The sequence below is a fragment of the Ananas comosus genome, linkage group 8 (genome assembly GCF_001540865.1).
Source record: "Ananas comosus cultivar F153 linkage group 8, ASM154086v1, whole genome shotgun sequence".
NCBI classification, from domain to species: Eukaryota; Viridiplantae; Streptophyta; class Magnoliopsida; order Poales; family Bromeliaceae; genus Ananas; species Ananas comosus.
Window position 1 is genome coordinate 375,340 of NC_033628.1, and position 24,313 is coordinate 399,652.

The window sequence follows — 24,313 nt, forward strand, 5'->3', positions numbered from 1 at the left end:
CCATTCCTAGTAAGGAGTTTAAAAGCAACATTTAGCCTCTAATTAATTATTACTTGAACTTGCATAGCTAGTTTCTTGTTTCAGCAAAATATGTTTAAAACTGTCACAGTTATTTCTCTCCCCCCTGTTTTTAGAACAGAAAACATAGTATGATTTGTTATTTTTTTAAAAAATATAACTGTATCTTTTAGTGTGAGTTATATTGAATTCACTGTTTGATAAACAGGTAATACTTACTTTTCTTTGAATATTACCCCAAAAGGTTCCTTTGTTGGGGAATAAGAAGTAGCATCAGAGGTGCCTAGCATATCCTTTTGGATAGAGACATAAATGGCAAAAAATTAATTTACAAACATTAAGGCTCCAGTACACTTTAATGACAAATTTTAATTAAATTGAGAAATATCCATTCATACTAGTGACTGAGTTATATATGCAAGACATTCTCTGGTGTTGAGTTAAAATGGCACAGAAGGAGGTTGAGATATGCACTGTAACATATTTATTGGAGGAGATTGTCACAGTTGTAACTACATATTACAGGCGTAAAATTGATTATTGCATGTACATGAGAAAATATATATTCCCCGATTTAAGAGTGTGTGTGTGTAGCATCGTTAGTCGTTCGATCACTACTATTACTACTAAATTATGATATTAATTAATAATTATATCTATAAATAAGAGTGTAGAATAGGTGCTTCGAATCACCACAAGGAATAGGATTCGGCGCAAGTGCTTAATTATATGTCTGTCATAGATAAAAGATTCAGCTTTCTATTTTTTTCTTAGAAATAAATAAGTTTTTTTTTGGAAAACAATTTGTTCCTAAAAGTAAGTCCATGTTCGAGATGAACCAGAACAAGTGCATCTATCTATTATTTGGATGCGAAAGAGATAATAGTCACCATTAATCTTAGTAAATTAAGATGCCCTAAATCATTCGCTTAAGCGTATTGTTTTCCAAAATTATTTCTCCATTATTATTCCAAGGATCTTGGAAATGTATGGGGAAAAAAAAAAAAAAAAAAAAACCTCTGTTCTTAGACTTACCATGGTGCTAAAAAATTTCTTGGTTTGATTTAATTACTCTAACACATGACTTGTGAAATGGAACTATGAAATTGTCTTTTATATACTTTTGGATGAAAAGAAAAGAGAATGAAGATGTGCCCTCTTTGAATCCACACTTTTCAACCTTTTGAGTGGCACATTGTCCTTTAGCATGATTACCAGAGCAACTTGAGGGAAATGGTTTTGGGCCCCTAAATATAATATAATATATTTTTTATATAATATTTATAAAGTTTCTAAACAACTCAAAATCTTCCATATTATATAGGTCAAAAACAGCAAAAACACTCTTCTAAGAACAACATTTGAAATACTGTAACTCCATAAACAACAAGAATTCAAGATCTTCTGAATGCAGTGGGAAGTTGATATGTAATAAAATTATTAAACAAAAAAATTATTACGACGACCGCATAAGCAGAAATGAAAACGGCGAACATAAAATGAGATGAATATAAAAATTTATGCAAAAAAATTTTTGTAAGAAAAAAAAATCGCGGGTGAAAAAGAAGAGAGCTTTACTGTGAAAGAGAGAGCATAATATTTTGAAATTTACAAAATGCTATATCGTGTCCAGGGAAAAAGAAAAAAAAAATCTTAACAAATTCTTCACCCTTCGCTATCCATCACGGACATTTATTTTTTTTCACAATTTATTTATTTTTTAAATCTATTGCACTGTAAAATTGTCGATGTATCGAGAATCCAAAAATCAAAATCAAGCACCGCAAAATTATCGACGAATCGAAAATTCAAAAATCAAAATCGATAACCAAATTTTAAAACACATATAATAACTTTTAATCTAAAATTTTTATTTCTACATTAGCGAAATGTGAAACATTTTTTTTTTTTTTGAGATTTTCGTACTGGGTTTAAATCACGTGCCAGAGTGTTTTTGCCCTCGAGAATCTTGTGTTGTCACCAAGCAATAAGCAAACAAACAAATAAAAACAGTCTCTTACATCATCATCACCACAAGAAGGAAACAAGGAGGGAAAGAGCAAATTGATCTCCAAAATTACCAAACCCAAACCTCCACCAGATCACATTTTTCTCGTGTTTGTTAAATCCCATCCTCAATAATAATAATAATAATAATAAGTGCAGGGACGAAACCAGAAATTAAGATTTGATGGGGCCAAAATTTAGATTCGATAGGAAAAAAATTTGATCTCGGATAGTAAGAAAAAAAATTTGTCAGATTCACAGATAACGACAATATACTAAAAAAGGAACATGACTGTAAGAGTTGAAGGGAAAGAACCAAAAAATTCGAAAAAAAAATTGAGGCATAAATTTTGTTAAAAAAATTAATTTGGCCCCCTAAAATTAAAATTTATAATATTTTAATTTTTATTATAAAGAATTTTTGTATAATTTTAAAAAATTTAGGAGGGGCCATAATTACTGTGGGCTCCTCAATAGCTTTGTCCCTGAATAAGTGTGCATTAAAAAGGATCCTCTTTCTACGTGGTTAAAAATATTTTTCCCCTCCCTTGAACATTTCATTTATTAGTGACTAACCCTACTGTGTGCCCAATCCAAGGCTTTGGTAAGCCACCATTTGGACCAGTTCCCCTAAACCGATTCGTTTATTTCATTTAAAAATAAATTTAGCTAGAAATGTAAATCAACTAGAATTTGAACTTGGGTCTCGGGTATCAACTATCAAGTCTTTTGCCACTTGCTGTGTAAACAGTTGGTATCACATTATTTTTTTTAATTCACTATTATTGGATCTATACTATTTTTTTTTTTTCAGAAAATAAGTTACATTATTATATCTTTTAATATGGTATTAAAAAAAGGAGGTTTCTAAAATTTTTATAAAATTATTTATTTTTTATATTTTTCATATTTTGTCGAAGAACTGGCCAGGCCTGCCAAAAAAAAAAANAAGAGTGTTTTAAAAAAAAAAAAAAAAAAAAAAAAAAGGTGAGGAGTGAAATCAGTAATGAAGTACAAATGGTGGACCGGGTCCACGAAGTGCTATACTCCGAGCGACCAATTTATTTGGCCAATTATTACTGGAATTAAGTAGCTATGACTAATATCACTCCGTGGCCATATAAATACCCCGAGTGCGCCTCCCTTTTTCCACTGCAGCGCCCCCACCCCCCCTTCGCCACCTCCCCTTCTCTCCTCTTTCTCTCCTCCCTTTACCATTTTCGGGTGGTGGCGAAGGAGCTCGCTCTCATCCCCCCTATGAAGCAATAAAACCCTAAAAAAGTTTCCCCCTAATCTCTCTCTCTCTCTTTTGCCCCTCCTTTTTCTCCTTCGCCTGTGTTAGGATGCTCCGCAGGTACAGGATCTTCTGTTGCGGCGGCGGCGGCGGGGNAGGCCAGGGTCGCCGACGAGCCGAAGGCGGAGGAGGAGGTGGAGGAGGAGGCGATCGGCGCCATTAAGGGCGGCGCCGAGGTCCGGCGCTTCGCGTGGCCGGAGATCGAATCGCTCACGGCGGGGTTCACCTCCGCCGTGGTCGGCGAGGGCGGCTTCAGCACCGTGTACCTCGCCCGAATCCCCCGCAAACCCTCCTCCTCCTCCTCCTCCCTCGCCGCCGTGAAGGTCCACCGCAGCAGCGAGCGCCTCCACCGCGCCTTCGTCCAGGAGCTCGACGTCCTCCGCCGCCTCCGCCACCCCAACATCGTCCGCCTCCTCGGCTTCTGCGACGATCGAGGCACTCCCCCTAAACCCTAATCCCCCACCCCTTCCCCCCCTTCTTTCTCCCCTAAATTTTTTTTTACAAACCATAACGCGATCCCTCCCGATCTCAGAAGAAGGGGTCCTCGTGCTCGAGTTCGCCCCCAACGGGAACCTCCACGATCGCCTCCACTGCGACCGCGGCCGCGGCTCCGCCGCCGCGATCCCGTGGGCGCGGAGGGTCCGGATCGCGTCGGAGATCGCGCGGGCGCTGGAGTACCTCCACGAGGGCTTCGACCCCCAGATCATCCACGGCGACGTGAAGGCCTCGAACGTGCTCCTCGACTCCGCCATGGGGGCGCGGCTCTGCGACTTCGGCTCCGCGCGCATGGGCTTCTCCGCCGCCGTGGCCCGGCCCCGCTCGGCCCACGCCATGCTCGGCTCCCCGGGCTACGTCGACCCCCACTACCTCCGCACCGGCGTCCTCACCAAGAAGAGCGACGTCTACAGCTTCGGCGTATTGCTTCTCGAGCTCGTCACCGGCGCCGAGGCGTTCTCCGCCAACACCGAGCAGCTCTTGACGGCCGTGATCGGTCCCCGCCTGCGTGATTTGGATGGCGACGTAGGGGATCTGGTGGACCCGCGGTTGGGCCGGGAGTACGAATTGTCGGAGGCGACGGCGATTGCTGCGTTGGCGGCGCGGTGCATCGGGGGGAATCCGAGCATGCGGCCGTCGATGGCGGAGGTGGTGCAGATACTGCAGGAGAATGTTGCGGCCTCGATCTCGGCCGGAGGTGAGGGATCGGACGGGAATGGTCGCGTGTAGATTCCGTTTGATAATTTGTGAGTGTTTGATGATTTATTGCACGGCACGAGACATCGCGTCGAGTTCGCAGTCGAAGAAAATAATTTGAATTGAAGATGAGGGAATGGATCAAGTTAAAAATAGAAATAATAATAATAATAATAATAATAAATGGAAAGAAAAGAAAGAAGGGGGGAGATGGTAAATGGAATCAGGGGAAGGTCAGCCATTTTTGTGACTTGAGTGATTAACAATTATTGAGTATTTTGGCACATAAATTTCTCATTATTTGCTTGTTTGTTTAGGTGAAAAATTATGTATATATATATATATATATCCCGCAAGATGCTGTGTGTAAAATTGGATGTAATCGTATCTAACGATTGAATGGTTTTGTTCCTGAAACACGTACGTGTACATGTAATTTTTCTGTCTCTGGAAGTGTAAATATGAAAATAAGAACTATGCTCGGAGTGGTGTATTTACAATTGTATTAATAAATAATTGTTTTTCTGTATGTGGCCCTTAAATTTTCTACAGATCTGATGAATAAAGATTTTATGTACAACATTTCTTTCGATTGATTTATCCAAGCATTGAAACACTACAACCGCGAAGATGATTGATTGTTATACTTTGACGATGCATGGACATGCCCTGCACACTCAGGCCACGAGAAATCTACACCCTTCGTTGTGAGGGCGATGTATAGTGTGTATCGGTGACTTCGATGGACGGTGGAGGGTCTCGGCCGTGATGGCGCGATGAAACATACTGCTGATCCTACAAGCTCTTCCAAAATAAACCATTTGAGCCATATTTTCCTCTTACAAATCTCGCCAAATAATCTTATTATTATTATTATTATTATTAATGTCATTCTCAAAGTAGAGAGCACGTAACATCAGGTTTTTTTCCGCGTGGCATTGCCAGATTACAATACACTGTTCGACTATATTATACAGCAAATTGAGGGCCGTCGGATTAATAATGCATGTTTGAGATTTGATGAGATATTAGCGACGTCTCAACCGCCGGATTTTAGCATTCAAATAGAGACGGCAGAGTATAAAATGCTTCCACATTGTTTTATTTTCTCTTTTTTTTTTTTTTTTTTTTTTTGAGAGAGATAGATAGCACGCTACCCGCTTCGTTTATTTCATTTAGAAATAAACTTAGCTGAAAATGTGAATCAACTGGGATTCGAATATGAAACCTCGGGTACCAACCATCAAATCTTTTACCACTTGCTCTAGGAGCGATCAGTTTTCTCTCTTTTATTAATTAATGTATTTTGTATTTTGCATTGCTAGTGCGAATAGGGGCTCGTGAAGAATGAGTTGTGTGCGTTTGAAACTCGGTCAGCAGAAGGGGATTGGACCAGTACAGTTCACCAGAGAATTCAATTATTAAGAATAAGTTAAAAAGAAAAGGTGTCAAGTGCTGTAACTCGTAAACATAACTCGAAAAATTGTTGCTTGGACCTGATACATAAAAGAACAGTTTCCTAATCATAATTTTGCAAAAACTTATGATCTTCCGAATGTAGACTAATTAATCCTCGCAAAGGTTATAAATCACATTGGATGGTTTATACCTGGATTCTTTTAATAAGATTTCTATGGTAAAAAAATTATTGCAAAATCACCAGCCGATGCCATGGACCAGGTCTAGGCAATAATTCAAAAGAGTGATGGCCATGTTGGGGTGTTGTGCTCTCCAATTTGTTTAATCTCAATTCGTACACCCTAATCCTAAGTCTACGCCTTATTTTAGCTTTCATTAGCAAAGTCTCCATACTTTTAATTCCTTTTATATATATATTTTGCGACGAAACTGTAGGCAAATTTTAAGTACTTTGCTCGCATTATTATGAGGTGGGTGTGATCTTTTTCTTTGAAAAAGTCGAATTGCCGGGCCCAGAGGCAACATGCCGGGTAATCGAGTCATAATTAAATCTAATTAAGCAGTCAAAATTGCTGGTGTTTTATGCTCAAGCTAGCAGTGGATATCGATCGCGTCCCCGAGCCAACAATGTCTACCAATTTCGACGCGCCATTTTTAATGATTTGGATCTGTCAAACAAAAAAAAACTATTGATTGAATTCTGATATGCCTTACTTCTGCAAAAAGATCTTTTGATTTTGCGCTCAAAATGGAATTCAATTCAACATCATGCTGCAATAAAAAGCTTCAGATCTTCTCTTATATCTTGTTTTTGTTGAACACTGCTAGAACTAGAAGCACAAATTATAGTATTGGGCAGATATATACTAATTGTGCACAACATCTTCCCCTGCACACCGACCGTCCCTAAAGCAAGCGGCAAAGGGTTTGGTGGCTAGTATCCGAGGTCCCAAGTTCGAATTCTAATTGATTCACATTTTCAGCTGAATTTATTTCTAAATAAAATAAACGAAGCGGATAAATAAAATAAACAAAATATGCATCCAATCTAACCATGCAGGCCTATCTCTGAGAAACTTCCTCACTTACTCATTTTGTGTCAGAGGCATTGACCCTAAAGTACATGTTCATATGGGACAGTTGGAACCTGCATCAGCCTCAATTCTGGGGCCATTGTCAAAGAACAATTCCAACAGCACCATGCTGGATGCCCAGAAGGGAATGATAAGAGATGGATTAGTTGGCTCTTGGCCACCACTGTGAATGGCCCTCCATGCTGCCGGAATAATAATGCCTCCCATCGAGAAAAGACCGTTTTACCATCCGAGGCAGTGTTTGGTTCGAGAACACTGATAGTTCATCCCAGTATCCCGCTCTTGTCTGACTACCTCGTCAAACATCATGAGTTGGCATGAAGGACATCGAGCTGCACAGATGTCTAACAAATATTGGAAAGATACGAGTTGGCACCGAACTTTTATTTGAAGATATGGGTTTTTCAAATAACCGTTGTCTAACAGATATTAGAAAGTCGATCGTATTCTCTTAACCAGAATATGTGTTGTCTTTTAAATAGTGTAGTTCACGAATGAAGTGATGTGTAGTATTCTTAGTTTTCTGAGGATCTGTAATACAGGCTGCTATAGATGATAGATAAGCCCTTCCCGCGAACTTATCTCTTCACAGACACACAGCTAATTTGGTCAGGCAACAGTCACTTTCCAAATAATTTGAATTTTTCATGCATGGCGCGCTCATGCATCTGCTCAGAAGCACTTTTTGAAGCCGCAATTTTTTTGAGGGCGTGAGTTGTAACGGGGCTCCTCCATGTGGAAGGGGCATGTGAGGGCACGTGCTTCAGCTTCTCCCATAAGTCCTTTTTATTCAATAATAATAATAATAATAATAATAATAATAATAGGAGCTGCAAAAAATATTGGTAGATGATGAGCAATTGAGCACCACTCTTCCACTCAACCGAGGAGACTTGAAACTTTTTATTTAAAAAAAATAAATAATAATAATAACAATAAAAACAAGGCCCTCTCCTCATGCCACCTCAGCGAATGGCCTACGTGTAATGCTCGCCACGTGAGGAGGTGCAACTTGTAGCTCCAAAAGCTGGTTAAGTGCTTTACAACTCTCTCTCTCTCTCTCTCTCAAGTCTCAACGCAAGAGGAGGCTTTAAGCAAACAAATGCACATGTATTTCACCTTCAAAGAGCTTTGCTTCCACCTTTGGGTTTGCTTTATGCCATTTCTTTATTCTAATAAAGCAATGCTTGCTTTAATACTTCCTGCGTATTTTTAAAGTGTTGTTGATGTGTTAGTATATAGTATATGTCTTGAGATGCATATATGAGATAATATTAGTGCCCGTCACACATTATTGCTAGTGTCTAGTGCCAAGACTTTACTCGAAATCTATCACAAGCAAAACTTATTACATGCATATTTTTTTAAAAAAATATAATAAAAAAAATATTGTATTTGTTTACATATATATATATATATATATATATATATATATATATATATATATATATACATATAGAGAGAGAGAGAGAGTCCGGCTGGAATACTATCGATAGCACGAAGCTTGGTCATATCAAGTTTTCTGCCCTAAGGGGTCCACATCATTCTAATCATATATTTTTTAATTCAATGATAGAAAACTTACTAGCACCAAGTCATTGGTACTATTAATAGTATTCTAGTCTAGTTCTATATATATATATATACTGCAGTAATTAGATTATGATATAATTTTACAATTTTACTATATTTTTACATACTTTTGCACTAATTCTTTCTGACCCAACAACATAATAATATTAGATAGCTTTCAATACCAATCAAGAGCTAAAAATTGAAATATATAGTTATTTCGTCGGTCCGAAGGTTTTTGAATCATTCGCTATTTCCTAATTATTGTATAACGAGTGTTATTTTAGATGCTTTTTGTGGGATCGGGAACGACACTCTTTAGTACAAAAATTATATTGTCGAATTGAGGAGAGAGTAATACGACTTGTATATCTAAAAGTAAATATAAATCTTATATCATTTCAATCGAAGAATCCATCGAACAAGTCTCATCATATTATTATTTTTTAATACTAAAAATTAAAAAAAATTGTCTAAACTATTAAATAATTTAATAAATACAAAATTTGTATATAGTTAACTTTTGAATACATAAATAGCATTTCTTTTGAAATAATGAGTAGCTAGTATTAGCTATGATGCAAACATATGACTTATACTAAAGCTTTATTTTTTTTATTATTTTTTTATATATATTTTTCCAAAAAATGATTGGTAGAATTGGCTGAATGGGAGATGGCAAAACATCTCATCCCCTCTCCAGCTGAGGCCTCCTTATTGGTTCATAATTATTTTTTTCTTTTATTTCTTTTTTTTTTTAAAAGATAGTATTATTTGTTTTATAAATAAATTTAGTTAAAAAAATAAATTAACTAGATTTCAAATTTAAAACATAAAATATCAACTATTAAGCCTTTTTTTTTTCCTTTTATTTAGGCTTCGTTCATTTTTTTTTTTTTTTGTTCTTCTGATAGTATTGCTTTAGGGAGACATACTAATGAAATGTACGATCTAAGTAAAGTCCATTTGTAAATTATTTAAGGGGTTTTTTATTTTCACAAAGTGCATCAAAATGACTAGTCTTTATTCACAAGATTTCAATCTCAACTAATCTAATTGACTTAATTTATTTATTAACATGTGTGAAACATAATTGAAAAAAAAAGAAAATTGTTTTTAAGTATTTCTTCGATCCAACCGTACGATTCTATAGCTCTAATTTGAATGATCAACTTGCGAACCAACATAAATTTGACCTCAAAATCGACACGAAATCAAACATTAACTTAATTCGAGGATGAGTCAATTAGGGCTGTTAAACCGTGCGGCTATTCTACTAAACAATTCTGATCACGAAGCTGTTGAAAATTTGGTACCGACTGTCCCTAGCGCAAGTGACAAAAGCGCTTGATGGTTAGTACTCGAGACCCAAGTTCAAATCCTAGTTGATTCACATTTCCAGTTAAGTTTATTTCTAAATGAAATAAACGAAGCGGATAGCATGCTACCTTTCTCTCAAAAAAATAAAGAAAATTTGCTCTTATCTGCGTCTACAGTTTCCGTAGCAATATCTCCCCACAATGCGGAGTCCACAATTTTTTTTTTTTCTTATAATGCAGAGTTATCTGACTACTTCGTATATACAGTTCAAGAGCACTACATATATTTGTCGATGTATCAACAATCTATAAAAATATTATTTTTGAGGAGCTAAAACATTTCCAAATTCTATACTGTCGATCCCTCGCAAAGAGCCTGTCACAGGTATTCTAGATAGAATTTGAAGACACCGTTCGATGAAGTGCCCAAGAAGTTCGAGCGAAAGCCCAATTTGGTGATTAGCTCATGGCACGATCGTGACCTCGTAGACCGCAACTCAGATAATAACTACTCGGCTTAATGACCCGATTTGTTTATACTTTATACTAACTCAAAGTTGAAATAATATTAACAAAAAAATTTTTATACTTTATTATTGTACTGGAGAAAATACTCAACACACTATCTCATTTTTTGGGCTCAGGCCCATCAAAGTATAGGCCCATTACGAGCTTGGGCCAAATCGGAGTCGAGGTAGTAAGAGGATCCGGAACTCGATATATTTGAGTTGGTTTTATGAATATACACCGTAAATTGTTTGTTCTTATATTTAGTTACATTTAGGTATTTTTTATCTCTATAAAATATCCATTTGCGTTGACCTCGAATAAGTTTTTCCTATTTATACAAAATATGCATCTCTCGGAGCAGTAACTCTATCAGCATGAAAGATTTTAGCCGGAGTTCCCAAAATTGTATAGGATGATAAAAACACCAATTCCAATTTTATTCATATACTTACCACTCAAAAGAGGGAGCTTTATTCATGTACATAATCAAATAAATGCCAAAGAACTAGCTAGGGCAAGAAATCGTGCCCAGCTATAAAGAAACTTCAAAATATTCTACTACCCTACAAGATTTGGGTTCAAAGTGCGCTGCATATATATAGTACGCAGTCGACAATTCTGTGTGGCATATATATCATCTGTTGGCCGCGGCAGAACAGTTCAGTGCGTAGAAATTTTTCATTTAATTGGTGGTGGGGACGAGGCGGGCCCTGAGAGGGTGCTTCATGACGACGGTGAATTGGGACTTCTCCGTCAAGTCGACGTCGTCCCCGTCGACCTTGGTCCACTGGAACTCCCTGACCATGTTGGCGACGAAGTACTCCAAATGCAGCATGGCGACGTTGATCCCCGCGCAGATCCTCCGCCCCGCCCCGAAAGGCATCATCTTTATCTCCCTACTCCCCGTCACGTCCACGTCCGCGCCCTCGCCGCCCTCCAAGAACCTCTCGGGCCGGAACTCCATGGGCGCCTCCCACGCCGCACCGTCGAGGCCCATCTCCCCCACCATGAAGTTGAGCGAGGCGTGCTTGGGAATGGCGTAACCCCCGAGCTCCGCGTCCTCCTCCGCCGCCGCGTGCGGGAGCACGAAGTGCGCCGGGGAGTGGCGCCGGAGCCCCTCGAGCACCACCGCCTTGAGGTACGGCATGCGCTGGAGCTCCTCCTCCCTCACCTCGCGCTCGTGGGCCGCTCCGTCGTCCCCGCCGCGCGCGCCCACCACCTGTTCGATCTCGGCCCTGAGCCGGTCCTGCACGCGCGGGTTCCTCACCAGCTCGGCCATGATCCACTCGAGCGCCGTGGAGGTCGTGTCCGTGCCCGCGTTGAGGAACTCGGAGCAGAGCACCACCATCTCGTCGTCGGTGAGCGCGCGGCCCCCTTCGTCCGGGAGCGTCAGCCCCAGCAGCGTGTCCACGTACGCGTGCGCGAAGCTCCCTTCGCTCTCGGGCGCGCCGCGGCCCCCTCGCCGCGCCTCGATCAGCGGCACGTAGATCCGCTTCTGGCGCCCCCGCATCTCCATCGCGGTCTCCCACCGCTTCCGGAACAGGCGCTTGGTGATCCACGGCGCGAACGCGAAGATGTTGAGGTCGTACAAAAGGAGCGACCTTTGCGCGTCCCCGATCTCCTCCACGGCCTCCTCGTCGAGCTTCGCCCCGAAGCACATGAGCACGAGCAGGGCGAACATGGCGAACTGGAGGCGTCCCATCACGGCGACGCTTCCGCCGCCCTCGGCGTCGGCGCGGAGCTTGGAGAGGAGGAGCCGGAGGACCCAGGAGCGCGCCGGCGCGAAGAGGACGAGGCGCGAGGGGTGGAGGGTCTCGGCGACGAGGTTGCGGCGGAGGAGGCGCCAGAGCGGGCCGTAGGGGGCGGAGGTGATATTGTGGCCGTCGGCGGAGAAGATGCGCGCGGTGGGTAGGGGCGCGGGGCGGTCCGCGAACGCGGCGCCGCGCGCGACGAGGGCGCGGTGGGCGAGGTCGCGGTCGGAGACGAAGATGAGGAGGCGCGACCCCACGCGCAGCGACACCACGGGCCCGTACCGCGCGTGGAGCTCGCGCAGGAGCGGCTCCACGTCCCTCAACGAGCGCCGCAGCCACAGCAGGTTCCCCAGCACCGGCACCGCCACCGGTCCCGGCGGAAGCGGAAGCTTCCGCTTCTGCTTCGCCGCATCGCCGCAGCTGTAGCTGCTTCTGCGGCGGAGGAAGAAGAAGCCGACGAGTAGGGCGAGGAACAGGGTGAGGGCGACGAGGAGCCCAGGATCCATCGCTTGCTCAACTAATTCCCCTGTGCTATTGTGGTATGTTGCTTACTTAATTTGTATGGCTTAATGTTTGTTACAAGCAAGGGGTTTATATAGTCGACCATATAATAATAAATTAATAACGGGGGATACGGTTTTTATCTTGTTACGTTTTTTTGTTTTTATTATATTTGTTCTTTAGTTCGCCATGTATCCAAAAATCTACTCAAAATTAATAATTAAAATTATTATTAAGTTCAATAAAATTTAGTAAAATTAATTCCTAATGAGTTTCTCTATTCAATTCGGGACTTTCTCCTATCTAGACTAAGACGACGCGTTTTATTGGAAGGAATGCACAGCGAAGGTTCGTTGGTGTACTACAAACAATGCCAAAATGAAAAAAGCTTAGTATTGAAGCTTCTTTCTAAAGCTGATCGATTTGCCGTGCTGAATAGTAGAAACTGAGGGCTTAACGAAACAATATTGTTTTTTTTAAAAAAAAAAAAATAGATAGCATGCTGCCTATTTTATTCATTAACGAAACAATATTGTTGACCTGAGATTCGTCTGAACTATGTATCCATGAATCATGGACACTTCCAAGCTAATTCTATGCTTGACTTTTATCAATTCTTTTCTATTACTGTTATTATATATATAAAAATATAGAAATAAAATTTTCTTAAAAATATTGTACCAGTGTAAAGTTATTGTATTATTCTTATATAATTTGGCAGATTTAATGTTAAATAAATTTTATTAGCGTAACTATTACAAAATAAAAACTCTTCTTTATGGGTATTAGAATTAGTACGAATTATTTGTAAACATCATGCCTGTAGAGATCCAAAAAATTCATTATATTAAACGCAACTCGATGTCGTGAGTTTTTTAAATACGCGCAGAGTTTGAATCTCTGACCTCTCGATGAGTTTCTAAATATCCGAGCGTGTTGATTATTTGGTAGAACTAATGCCAATTAGCTAAAGAAAAGTAAATGTTCAACTTGGAACACTATTGCAGAGAATTCTCCAGTCAACTCGCCTCTTCCTTTAAACTGCGCGTGTTCTAGAAGCCCTATATACTAATATTAATATAATTTATAATAATAATAATAACAAGAGAAGAGAAGCTTTGGTGAAAGGTCAAACTTTGCTGCTTGTGACGCAGATAGGGAGAGTTGAACGGAAGAAGAATCCTAATGTAATGGAGAAGCCACATGATTATCTCTATCTATAAAATGGTATTTTTATCTATATCCGAAATTCTATGTAACTGAAGTTGAAAAGGTCTTTCAAAAAGTCCTTGTTTTGTGATCTTATAGAGATATAAATACCATCTCAATCTCAAATCCAATAACTATTTCTGAACTAGTATTTTTCTGTTCAGATATCTCACATGCTATATAATTTTTGGTTTTTCAACTGATGTAAGTAACTGTTTATAATTATTTTCTCAAACAAAATGCCAAATAAAAACATGCATGATTCAGAAACCAAGATAATTAGGATCTTCTTTTTTTTTTATCGGGGAGAGTTTTTTACTCCACCCGAACACCAGGTAAATGCGTGATGTTACACTGCCTCCGAAGCAAACTATTACCTCTAAAGCATTATTACACCATTAATTCTATTAATAAGAAAGTGATTTGGTCGACGAAATGTATTCATAAAAGTACAAGCTATACAAACCATTTTGAGGAATTCATCCGCATACATAATAATACATGGGCAACACAGCGTAAAAATGACTACAAATACCTTCCATTTTAAGAACACACGGCTCTCATACCCACTACAGATTAGTCCCCAATCCTCAAAGCAGCAGCATGGCCATATAGCTCGGAGTAAACCAACACCCACAACACAAACAAACACAAACTTCCTTAAGGATTTTACAGAGCAAGACCACTTCATGACCTATTCCGATCTAATTTATTTACATTAGTGACCCTAAGATTACAAAGCAAAGCGTCGCGCCCACTCAGGACGATCTGGAAGAAGTCCCCAACTCGCTTCGAGAGTGAATCTAACCCATGTCTTAACTTATCGACACTATCAACCGTATCAGAAATGCACTCCATCGGATTATCTTTCTCCTCCTGCTGTTCGGTATTTTTCTCCGCTTTGACCACTTCTCTCTCATGGATAAAGCCATTTATTTGTTCTTCAGCCAATTCCTCACAGCCAAAAGCACTGGTCCATTCATGCAACCTCTTTGCACATGATTCGGCTTCTTCCATCTCTTTCACCGCAGTATGTTTTCCGCTGGGAAATCTCCTCCTAACTTCCTCATTAACTGCTGTTTGCAACTCGTTGAAGGCCTCGGACCACAAGAACTCGTCTGGAACTTGCAATTCCATCAAAGGTTGTGGGCTACCTAAGAAAGCCGCCGCAAAGAAACTGCATATTAATATAGTCACAGCCTTAACTCCATACAAAGCTCTCAGAAGTACTCTCCCTTTGGCCGAGTTCTTAACCTTTGTCAGGTGCAAACTACCCGCAAGAGACTGTAAAATGGTTGAACAGTTCTCAAGCTTGGGACTCCTCAAGTTAGCTTTCTTCAAATAATCGTGGAGCGAGGCATGGGCTTCTTGGAGCTGTTCAGCTGTTGGAGAAGTGCTTTTTCGGTCCAAAACGTGAAGCACGTATTGGAGCAGAAGCTGGCCCTGATCCAACCGGGCCAGCTCGGAGCTTAGAGCAAGGCAAATGTCGAGCAACTTCAAGCTGCTATCTAAGTATGTATCGATCCACTTCTCGTCCCAATCAGAAACGGGGAGCTGGAGTTCGGTTATTAAGGCTTCAATACTAGTGTGGGCTTCTGATAAGCACTCAATAGCATGACTCATCCAGCATAAAGTGAAGACATCTGAGGTATCCTTTGGCTTTAATTTTTTCAAGCTCAAAGAAAGTGCTTCTTCGAAGTTGTTCAACAGCGGCTGAAGCTTTCGAGAGAGATGAGATCCTTTATTAGGGAGTATTGAACGAAAGGGATTCCCAAAGGGAAGAAAGTTCCGCTGCCCGTCATGTGGACGACTCATTTTCAGCTGCTGAAGAAAAAGAGAAGTTATTCATTAGCACAAAAGACTAACTGTAGTATGTTAAGGTACCATGCAAAGAATCAGCACTCTGTAAACTATAAAGCTCAGATCATTGACTTTGCTAAAGAGAGACGAAACAAGTAATATAGCAAAACTCACTTAAATAATAGATAAGATAAAATAAATAAATAATGGGTGTATAAAAAAAAAAAGTTAGAATTTGAAACTTAAGGATTGCAGAAAAGCTTTTGGACTGCTTTCAGAAATTTTTGGCATTGCATACATAGAAATAATCGAGATGAATAGCTTTTGGCTGCACAAAAGCTCTCTCACAAAATGCCACAAATCAATTTGGCACAAAAAATCTCTGAACTGAGCTAAGACAATCGAAAAGGTACTTTTAAGAGAGATCGCATTGTTTCTGCAATCCCTTGTGGTTCAATCAAGGAAAGCACAAATTAGTAGTGAATATGTGCTCCCAGCTCTTGGAAATGAAGACATTTCAAGGTAAAGATATCCAAACTCCCTAACTTTACTATTAAAATCGCACGAACCAAATCTACACCGCTACACCAACTTATAAGATCGATTTAACGTGCTGTGTACTTCCTTCATTTCTTCATTATATGAGGTAAATTACAAGACAATCACGAGATTTCTAGAACAATAATCCATATCGATCCAATTTATCTACACCACTCTCAAGTTTCTGTCTTACTTCTCTATTGCCTCTTCTATACATTATGAAGATAAACAAAAGCGTAAAGTAAATCCACATTCTGCAAAATTGTTTAGTATTGGACCTTTATATATTAGGTATTTGTGGCATTTGGTTGCACCAAATTTCCATCCCTCGGCTGCCTAACATCAACACAGTACATTAACTCAAGCAATATAACTTAGCTGTCATTTAGGTATCCTTCTCATCATCTATCATCTACATAGAATAACCCTCCAAAACAAATCCAAAGATCTATGAACCACAATTAACAAATATACCTATATGCCGCTCATGCAATTTCACAATCATTAATTACGCGTGTTAAATTGGATCTTCTCCTACCCAATCACTTAAGATTGTAGCACTTCATGGAACTCTAGATCCTTAGGTATTCCCCCCCTCACAATAGAAAATTAATATGAAAGATTAGGTGGATCTGGACTTCTTCACATAGCAACTTGGATCTCCAAAAAGAGGACTAAAACAACAACCTCAAAGCAATAGATCTAACAAATAAGAGTACTATAGCATCAAAATATACCAGTATAAGGAAAAAATAGCCGATTCTGAAAAGAATAACAAGCAGATGCAAAATAAAAAAACAATTACCCAGAAAAAACTTAATACGCAAATAGGACTTGAAGAAACAAAAAACCCAGATCTAAGCCAACAACCAACAACCAACAAAAGCTCCACCAAAGAACCCCAAAAAAACCTCTTTTTAACAACAAATCCGTAATTAGATAGTCATAAACCCCAAAATAGATGAAAAATTGGACGAAACATTACTAGGATTATGAATTAAAGAAGGCAATAGATCTAGCACATAAAACCAATCTAGCATAAAAAAAATATACAAGTATAAACCAAGAACAGCCGATTCTGAAGAGGACAGCAAAAAGATGCAACTTAATAAACAATTACCCTGCAAAAATCTATTGCTAGAAGAGCGATCCAAAAAACCCTCAAATCTAAACCAAAACCAACAAAAGCTCCATCATATATCCCCCAAAACCCCTTTTTTCACCACAAATCCCAAATCAGATAGCCCTAAAACCCAAAATATATGAGAAATCGCGCGAATGACGAGGGATTCTTACCTCGAGAGAAAGGGGGAACGTAAATTGCAGAGGAAATCAAAGTCGCAGCACCAAACACCACACTACGATACAAATGAGGCAACGTTCGCTACGATGACCAATTTACCAAGCCCTAATCGAAAGGGACTAGAAATTTCCCGACGCGTTTTGTGGACCGTTGAAATAATCAAATTTTAATTTAATCCAACGATCGAGATCGTGAGCTGGCGTTGCTGACACAGGAAACACTCGTACGCACCTTCCCTCCGTGCGACACGTGTTCGAATCACATGACTCGGAGTACCTTCTAAGCCCGTGAAAACTTCGCGGACGTGAAACTCGTAACGTGCGCTAGTTAAGAGCAATTTTCGGTTCCGCGTAATTGGGGGGCCCCACAGGGAGACTTTCATGTCAACAGCGTGGATGGATAGAGTCGTGCCGACTAGCTCTCTCTCTCTCTCTCTCTCTCTCTCTCTCTCTCTCTATTACAAAATGAAAAGTACATAGTATTCGATATTTTCAATTTTTTTGATTTTTAAATTAAAAATCGTACAGTTAGAATAATTACGATCTTTTGTCAAAGAACCTACTAGATTGAGTAATTGAGTGGTCTTCACTGAATAATAATATTAATTTAAAAATTAAAAATAATTATAAAATTTAATTTAAAGGTTAAAAAATTAAAAATATCAGGTTCTCTATACTTCCCGATGGTATAATAATTTTACTGTATATAAAGAGAGAGAAAAAAAAGATAGGAACATGCTAGAATACTATCGGTAACTATCGATTTATTTTCGATGCTAGATCTTTTAAATTGACGATCGGTACCATTAAATAAGATCTAAATTATTTAAACTATCTAAATATAAATTTTACACTTTTTCGATATTTTTCTCTTGTCCATCAAGTGAAAAAAAAATGAATGGCTAAAAATAAATATCTTTTTAAAAAATAATTATATAATTTTTGTATTTAAGATCTACCGTCTAGATCTTATTTTCAATAGTTTAAAAAAATTTTAATAAAATTTAACTGATTTGAATTTTTTTATATCGTTAAACAAACAAACTCACTATATCGACCATTAAAATTACAAATTTCGTGACCCTTTGATCATTCGGCCATTGACGTCAAAATAGTATCAAATTTAATTTCTAAATAGTTTAAATCATCTAGATCATATTTAACGGTACCGATTGTTAATTTGGAAACTTTATCATCAAAAACAAATCGGCAGTTTGGCGAGCCATTTACTACTGATAGTAGCCCAATTAAGCTCTCTTTCTCTCTCTCTCTCTCTCTCAATATATATATATTATATTTAGAATTTGATTAAAAAATTAATTTGAAATTAAAAAATAATTGTAAAAAAATATATTATGATAGCATTAAAGAAAATAAATAAAAAAAAATAAAGAAACAGCTAAAACACTATTACTAGGGCTCTCAATATGTTAACCATGTCGGCCCAATTGGGCTTATGCTTCCAACTAAGGCCCACGGCCCGGGATTGAGAAATTCAAATAATTTTTCAATTAAAATCTCCCCAATAAATATAACCAGCTAAATAAATAGAAACTTTGAAAACTGTTTGGTTATATATATAGAGGTATTTTTTTGCTATCAAGTTTTTAATTCTTAAATGAGAAATTTGAGGGTTAAGATGATATTAGTCCCTTAAAATTGAGTGGTCCCCCTAGGATTGAGTGATTCCCACTGGGTTATAATATTTAATCCAATGGTTAGAAACGATAAAAGCAATTGATCCCAAGGCTAAAAATTTGAAAGCAAAAAAGGCCTTTTGCTATTAATAGTTTTCTAGTCCAACTCTCTCTCTCTCTCTCTCTCTCTCTCTATATATATATATAGTTATAATTACACTACAGTTGTAACTATTTTGATGCATTTGAATCTAATAGCTGTAGTTGGGATTGTCTGCATGAGGAGGTTCAGGTACGTACGGCAGTTAGAACCACACCTAAATTAATCATAATTTTAACTACAGTAGTTAGAGCAAGTAATTTTAAATAAAAGACAAACTTACCTTCTTATTTACTTTTTTTAAATTAAAATTACTTCTATTAGCCGGACTAATTTGTTAAATTAGGCCATCAACTAGCGGGGGTGGAGGAATCCGGTGAGGTCGTCAGGGTCGGCGGTGGCTGCAGAAAATACGCAAAGATACGGATATATCTTGTGGGACTGACTGCAGGTGCGATTGTCGGGGCCACAACGTACACCGCTATCAAGTCGGACGACGAGGACGAAGGGTCACAGCATCCAGCATGAAGCTTTCGACGATAAACCGTGTCCGAAATTGAAATCGAATTGAAATAATATCCCCTTTATGACTTACGAAACGTTGGAATTTAATTCTATAAATGAATGTAAAACGACTGTGAATAATGTTTTACTCAAGCATGAATACTTATAATTATCATTGTATGCAGTGCGGGGTAACAACAATGTATCATGATCTTTGATGTGGTGGAGTTCATGCAATAATTCCTCTCAACAACTAAGTCACTGGTCAAATTTGTATAATATACGATTGATCATAAATATATGCTTACTATACCAGTACCTCTCATTGTGAAATGACAAAACGTATTAAATACTTGATAACTTTTCCATATATATATATAATATACGATTGATCGTAAATATATGCTTACTATACTAATACTTCTCAACGGTTAAAAATTTATAAGTATAAGAGGATCTACACTCATAAGAGTATAATAACCCCATCCATATATATATATATATACACACAACGATCACACTCTTAAATTGACAAGCTTGTAACTGAATACAATTGAGAAGTTAAATATCAAGTATATGCATATGATTTCTTGTCGTTTTGGAATTTCTTTCTTTTTTTTTGTCCCAAAATTGTAGTTGGTGTGATCGAACATCCGTCAATTTGTTAATTAAATTGGATGGATATATGCACCTAACTAACTTACTAAAGCAATAACATGGTGACAGAATATCCCTGGGATTAGTTCATTGATCTTAATTAACACAAATTACAGCCACAAGGTGATGTTATGTATATCTAAATGCGGTAAATATTTTCCAAAAAAAACATAATATTAGACAAATTTCAATATTAGTATATGAGTTTTTAAGTAAATTTTAATTTGATTCAAAAAATTTCAAGTTGAGCGATCGAACCAAATTTTCAAAAGTGTCTCGCTCCACTTGGTCGTTGGCATCGCTTCTAGTTAATGGAGAAAAAATTATCAGCCCTTCATCCATCTCGTACTTTTAATCCAACTATTTATTTTCTAAATAAAAAGAGAGTTACAATTTTATAATTCCGGGTAAATTCTAAACCTGTGTTAGAAGTATATATATTCTTATATTATGGCCTAGTTTTAGCATGCATGCATTTTCAAAATATTGTTTTTTTATTTTTGGATAACATCTCCCAAAAAAATTTTCATAGAAAAGTATTTGTTCTTTGTGGAAATTAACTAGCTGTTTGAAAAATTAGCTATATTTATTTGGAAAGTATATAGTGTGTGTGTATATATATAGAACTATATAGAGAGAGAGAGAGAGAGTCCGGCTGGGATATTATTGATAACACCAAGGGCTTAGTAATATCGAGTTTTCTACCGTTAAATTTAACCCTTTAATTATTTTTACTCGTTGGATTATACCATTCAACCAACAACCCACTCAACTCCAAGATGCCCACATCATCCTAACTGCACATTTCTCAATGCAAGAGCTAAAAAATTAATAGCACCAATAATTTAATATTATTGATAGTATTCCAGCCAAGTTCTATATATATATATATGAGTTCGGCTATTATATTTTTTATGAGTACGATTGTCTTCGTACTCATAAGTTATTTTTGATGATAGAGATTCTGAATAGACGATCTATATCGTTAAATATTCTAGAAAGTAAATTTTATAATTTTTTGACATTATTTACCTTACGATCAACGGCCGGTATGAAATACTTGTTAATTTAAAAGTGTAAAAAAATCTAANTTCTAGAAAGTAAATTTTATAATTTTTTGACATTATTTACCTTACGATCAACGGCCGGTATGAAATACTTGTTAATTTAAAAGTGTAAAAAAATCTAAATTGGTTGAAATTTTAATAAAAAATTCTATTCACTATTTAGATAAAAGTCAATAACTCCGATCTTAAATTAAAGTATCCGATCCTCTATTTTTAAGAAGTGGTTTGATTTTGACCGTTCATTTTATATCTATTTGATAATATCGAATATATGTAATATTTGATTTCAGAATACTCAAGTAGTATACATTATGCTCAATGATGCGGATTGTCAATTTGAAAGCTCTATCATTAAACACATACTATAATACGTAGAAAGCTCTGCTATACTTATTAAGTATATTAACCTTACTCTCCTCTCTATTAATATATATAATTAATGAACCGTTTTCGTAAAAAGGCATCTATATAGCTAATAGTTTACCACTTCAACTTGGTTTTACATTCTAATTCATATCATACAACTGAGCGTGTATCCCGGTTAACTAAGGATCGATAATTGTATTCCAAATATCAATTCGAAGTTAAATATTTATATTTTTAATTGAGTTCAATTCTAAAAAAAAAAAAAAAAAAAACGGTGTGTATATCTATATCTATATTACTATATATAAAAGCGTATAGAAATTCCGATAATGACAGACGAAATCTAAAAAAAAATAAAATAATATTCTTACCAAAAAGAATAAAAAATATTCCCTACGAATGGTTATGATTAATTTGTTAAAAAAATATCTCAAATAAGAACATGCATGATCAATTTATTAAAAATACATTCATATCCATCTATAAATTCAATCATATTAATGATTATAATCAATTTGTTAAAAATATCTCAAATAAAAACAAATGTTATGATCAATTTTTTATAAAAAATACGATTCCTATTTATCTATTTTACATTAAAATTAAAATTTGAGTTTAAATTATGAATTAAATTTAATTTTTGATATCAAATCTGAATTAACAATTAATTTTTTTATTACAGTGGATCAAAATTAAAATTTAAATTTTAAAGTAAATGTGAATTAAATTTTGATGCTTTTAGTTCAAAACACATATTTAAATTTGATTAATAAAAAATCAAAAAATATATAAAAATGTTCGATGTATATAAAAAAAAGAATATTGTAGGATATTGTAAATATTTTCTAATAAAATATAACTTATTAAATTATAAATATAATTTTTATTGTAAGATTTTAAATATATATAATGTACAAATTTATATTGATTTAATAAATTATAATAATTGTTACGTTCACTTACACGTATATTCAACTAGTATATATAAAAGTCCAAGTACAACAACCATTGATTAAAAAAAAAAAAATTTTACCCTCACCTGCCAACCAACTCTAATTGTGGTTTGGCTCTATTATTAAAAAGAGCCAAACAAATATTAAAAAGCACATGTTTCTACTTGCTTGTTCTCGTTTCCTACGCAAGGACCGCTCCACGAGGTTACTTAAGAACGCGGCGCATAATCAAATCGTCTATGGGCGCGTCCCCACCAAATTTATGTGCGTCGACCAGTACCAAACCTACCTTATACCAGAAATTATTGAGCGGACCCGGTCCACTTATTCCACCACGTCACCGGTACACCGAGTAGCTAGTAAATCAAAGAAAGGGAAAACTTCAAATACCACTCCTGTAATGTCCTGTAATTTTATTTTTATCTTTTATTATCAATTTCACTAATTTTTTTTGTTGAATCAATGATAAAATTAAAACTAAAGAGTACTTAAGTAAATATTTGATAAATCTAGATAGGATATCTAAAGTTTTCTATATAATTTAATAAAGTATTAACGAAAAAGCTAACGAAAAAATAAAAATGAAATCACATGACGCTAACTTGATACACTTTAAACCACAGAGTACTAAAATGAGAAAGTCTGAAACCACACGAATGATAATTGAAGTTTACCATTAAAAAATATATATATATATCCTTATATTTCCGCAACTATGGGGTATCATTCTAAATAGTGTAGAGTTATTATGTTTCTAAAAATTGAAATTTCTCAGATAAAAAATTATAGAGTTAGTATGATAGTAATCTTTCCAAGAGTTTAGTAATAGTCTCTTTGAGAGAATAATATTAACCAAGAATTAGAAATGGTCAAAAAAATTGATTAAAAAAATTAAAAAATTAGAAGCACTGCATAAGTGGTGCTTCCGGAAGCATTATATATAGTTGGATTCCTCTAAATATAAAAAATATTATAAAATATTATAAATTTATTACTGCTCATCAATTGTCTTAAAAATTTTAATAGTTTTCTGATAATTTTTTATTTCTAATGTTGATATTTTATTACGCATGTCATGTTGTGCAAATCGTAAAACAGTAAACTTTTCGAATATCTTGCTAAATATTATACTCTTTACTGATAGAATTATCTTAATGATAAAAAATAACAAATATTAACGACGTTATGATATTCTAAAATTCTAGAATAATAAATTAAAGTATTATAATTTCATAGGAACAAATCAGTAATGTCTAAACTTTTTGTATACATATCCAAATTTAAAATATATACATAAAATATTCATTTCATAATTGCTTCAAATTAAAATGGTCCACGGCTGACGTGGCGGACCAAATCCACCCACACTGCATCCTCCCTTGCACGTGCCAAGGCGTGGAGGCCACGTGCGTTCCGGGAGTACATCCAACTCTAATTAATAATACAGTTAAATTACAGAAAAATTTTCTATAAATATTCGTGTTTTTACTTTTTCTTTCAAA

The 24,313-nt window shown here is 36.8% G+C and overlaps 3 protein-coding genes across 6 annotated transcripts; 1 reads left to right on the forward strand and 2 right to left on the reverse strand.

The window, feature by feature from the left end:
• Positions 3,319-5,039, forward strand: LOC109714336 (probable receptor-like protein kinase At1g33260; the record flags this gene model as incomplete). The annotated part of the gene is made up of 2 exons (XM_020238918.1): positions 3,319-3,754; positions 3,852-5,039. Coding segments are annotated over 2 exons (1,128 nt in total), but the record flags the coding sequence as incomplete, so codon positions are not given.
• LOC109714334 (cytochrome P450 89A2-like) lies at positions 10,831-12,806 on the reverse strand. The gene has a single exon (XM_020238912.1). It carries the CDS (start codon positions 12,679-12,681, stop codon positions 11,107-11,109), a length of 1,575 nt encoding a protein of 524 aa, XP_020094501.1. The 5' UTR covers positions 12,682-12,806; the 3' UTR covers positions 10,831-11,106.
• Positions 14,288-17,679, reverse strand: LOC109714335 (UPF0496 protein 4-like). 4 transcript variants are annotated; one of them, XM_020238913.1, is made up of 2 exons: positions 17,522-17,679; positions 14,288-15,709 (listed from the first exon to the last, which is right to left on the reverse strand). In XM_020238913.1, exon 2 carries the CDS (start codon positions 15,698-15,700, stop codon positions 14,573-14,575), a length of 1,128 nt encoding a protein of 375 aa, XP_020094502.1. In that variant the 5' UTR covers positions 15,701-15,709; positions 17,522-17,679; the 3' UTR covers positions 14,288-14,572. The 4 variants fall into 4 exon arrangements, with proteins under 4 accessions (XP_020094502.1, XP_020094503.1, XP_020094504.1 ...); XM_020238914.1 differs by having other exon boundaries at positions 14,288-15,706; positions 17,522-17,675; XM_020238915.1 differs by lacking the exon at positions 17,522-17,679 and adding an exon at positions 17,346-17,476.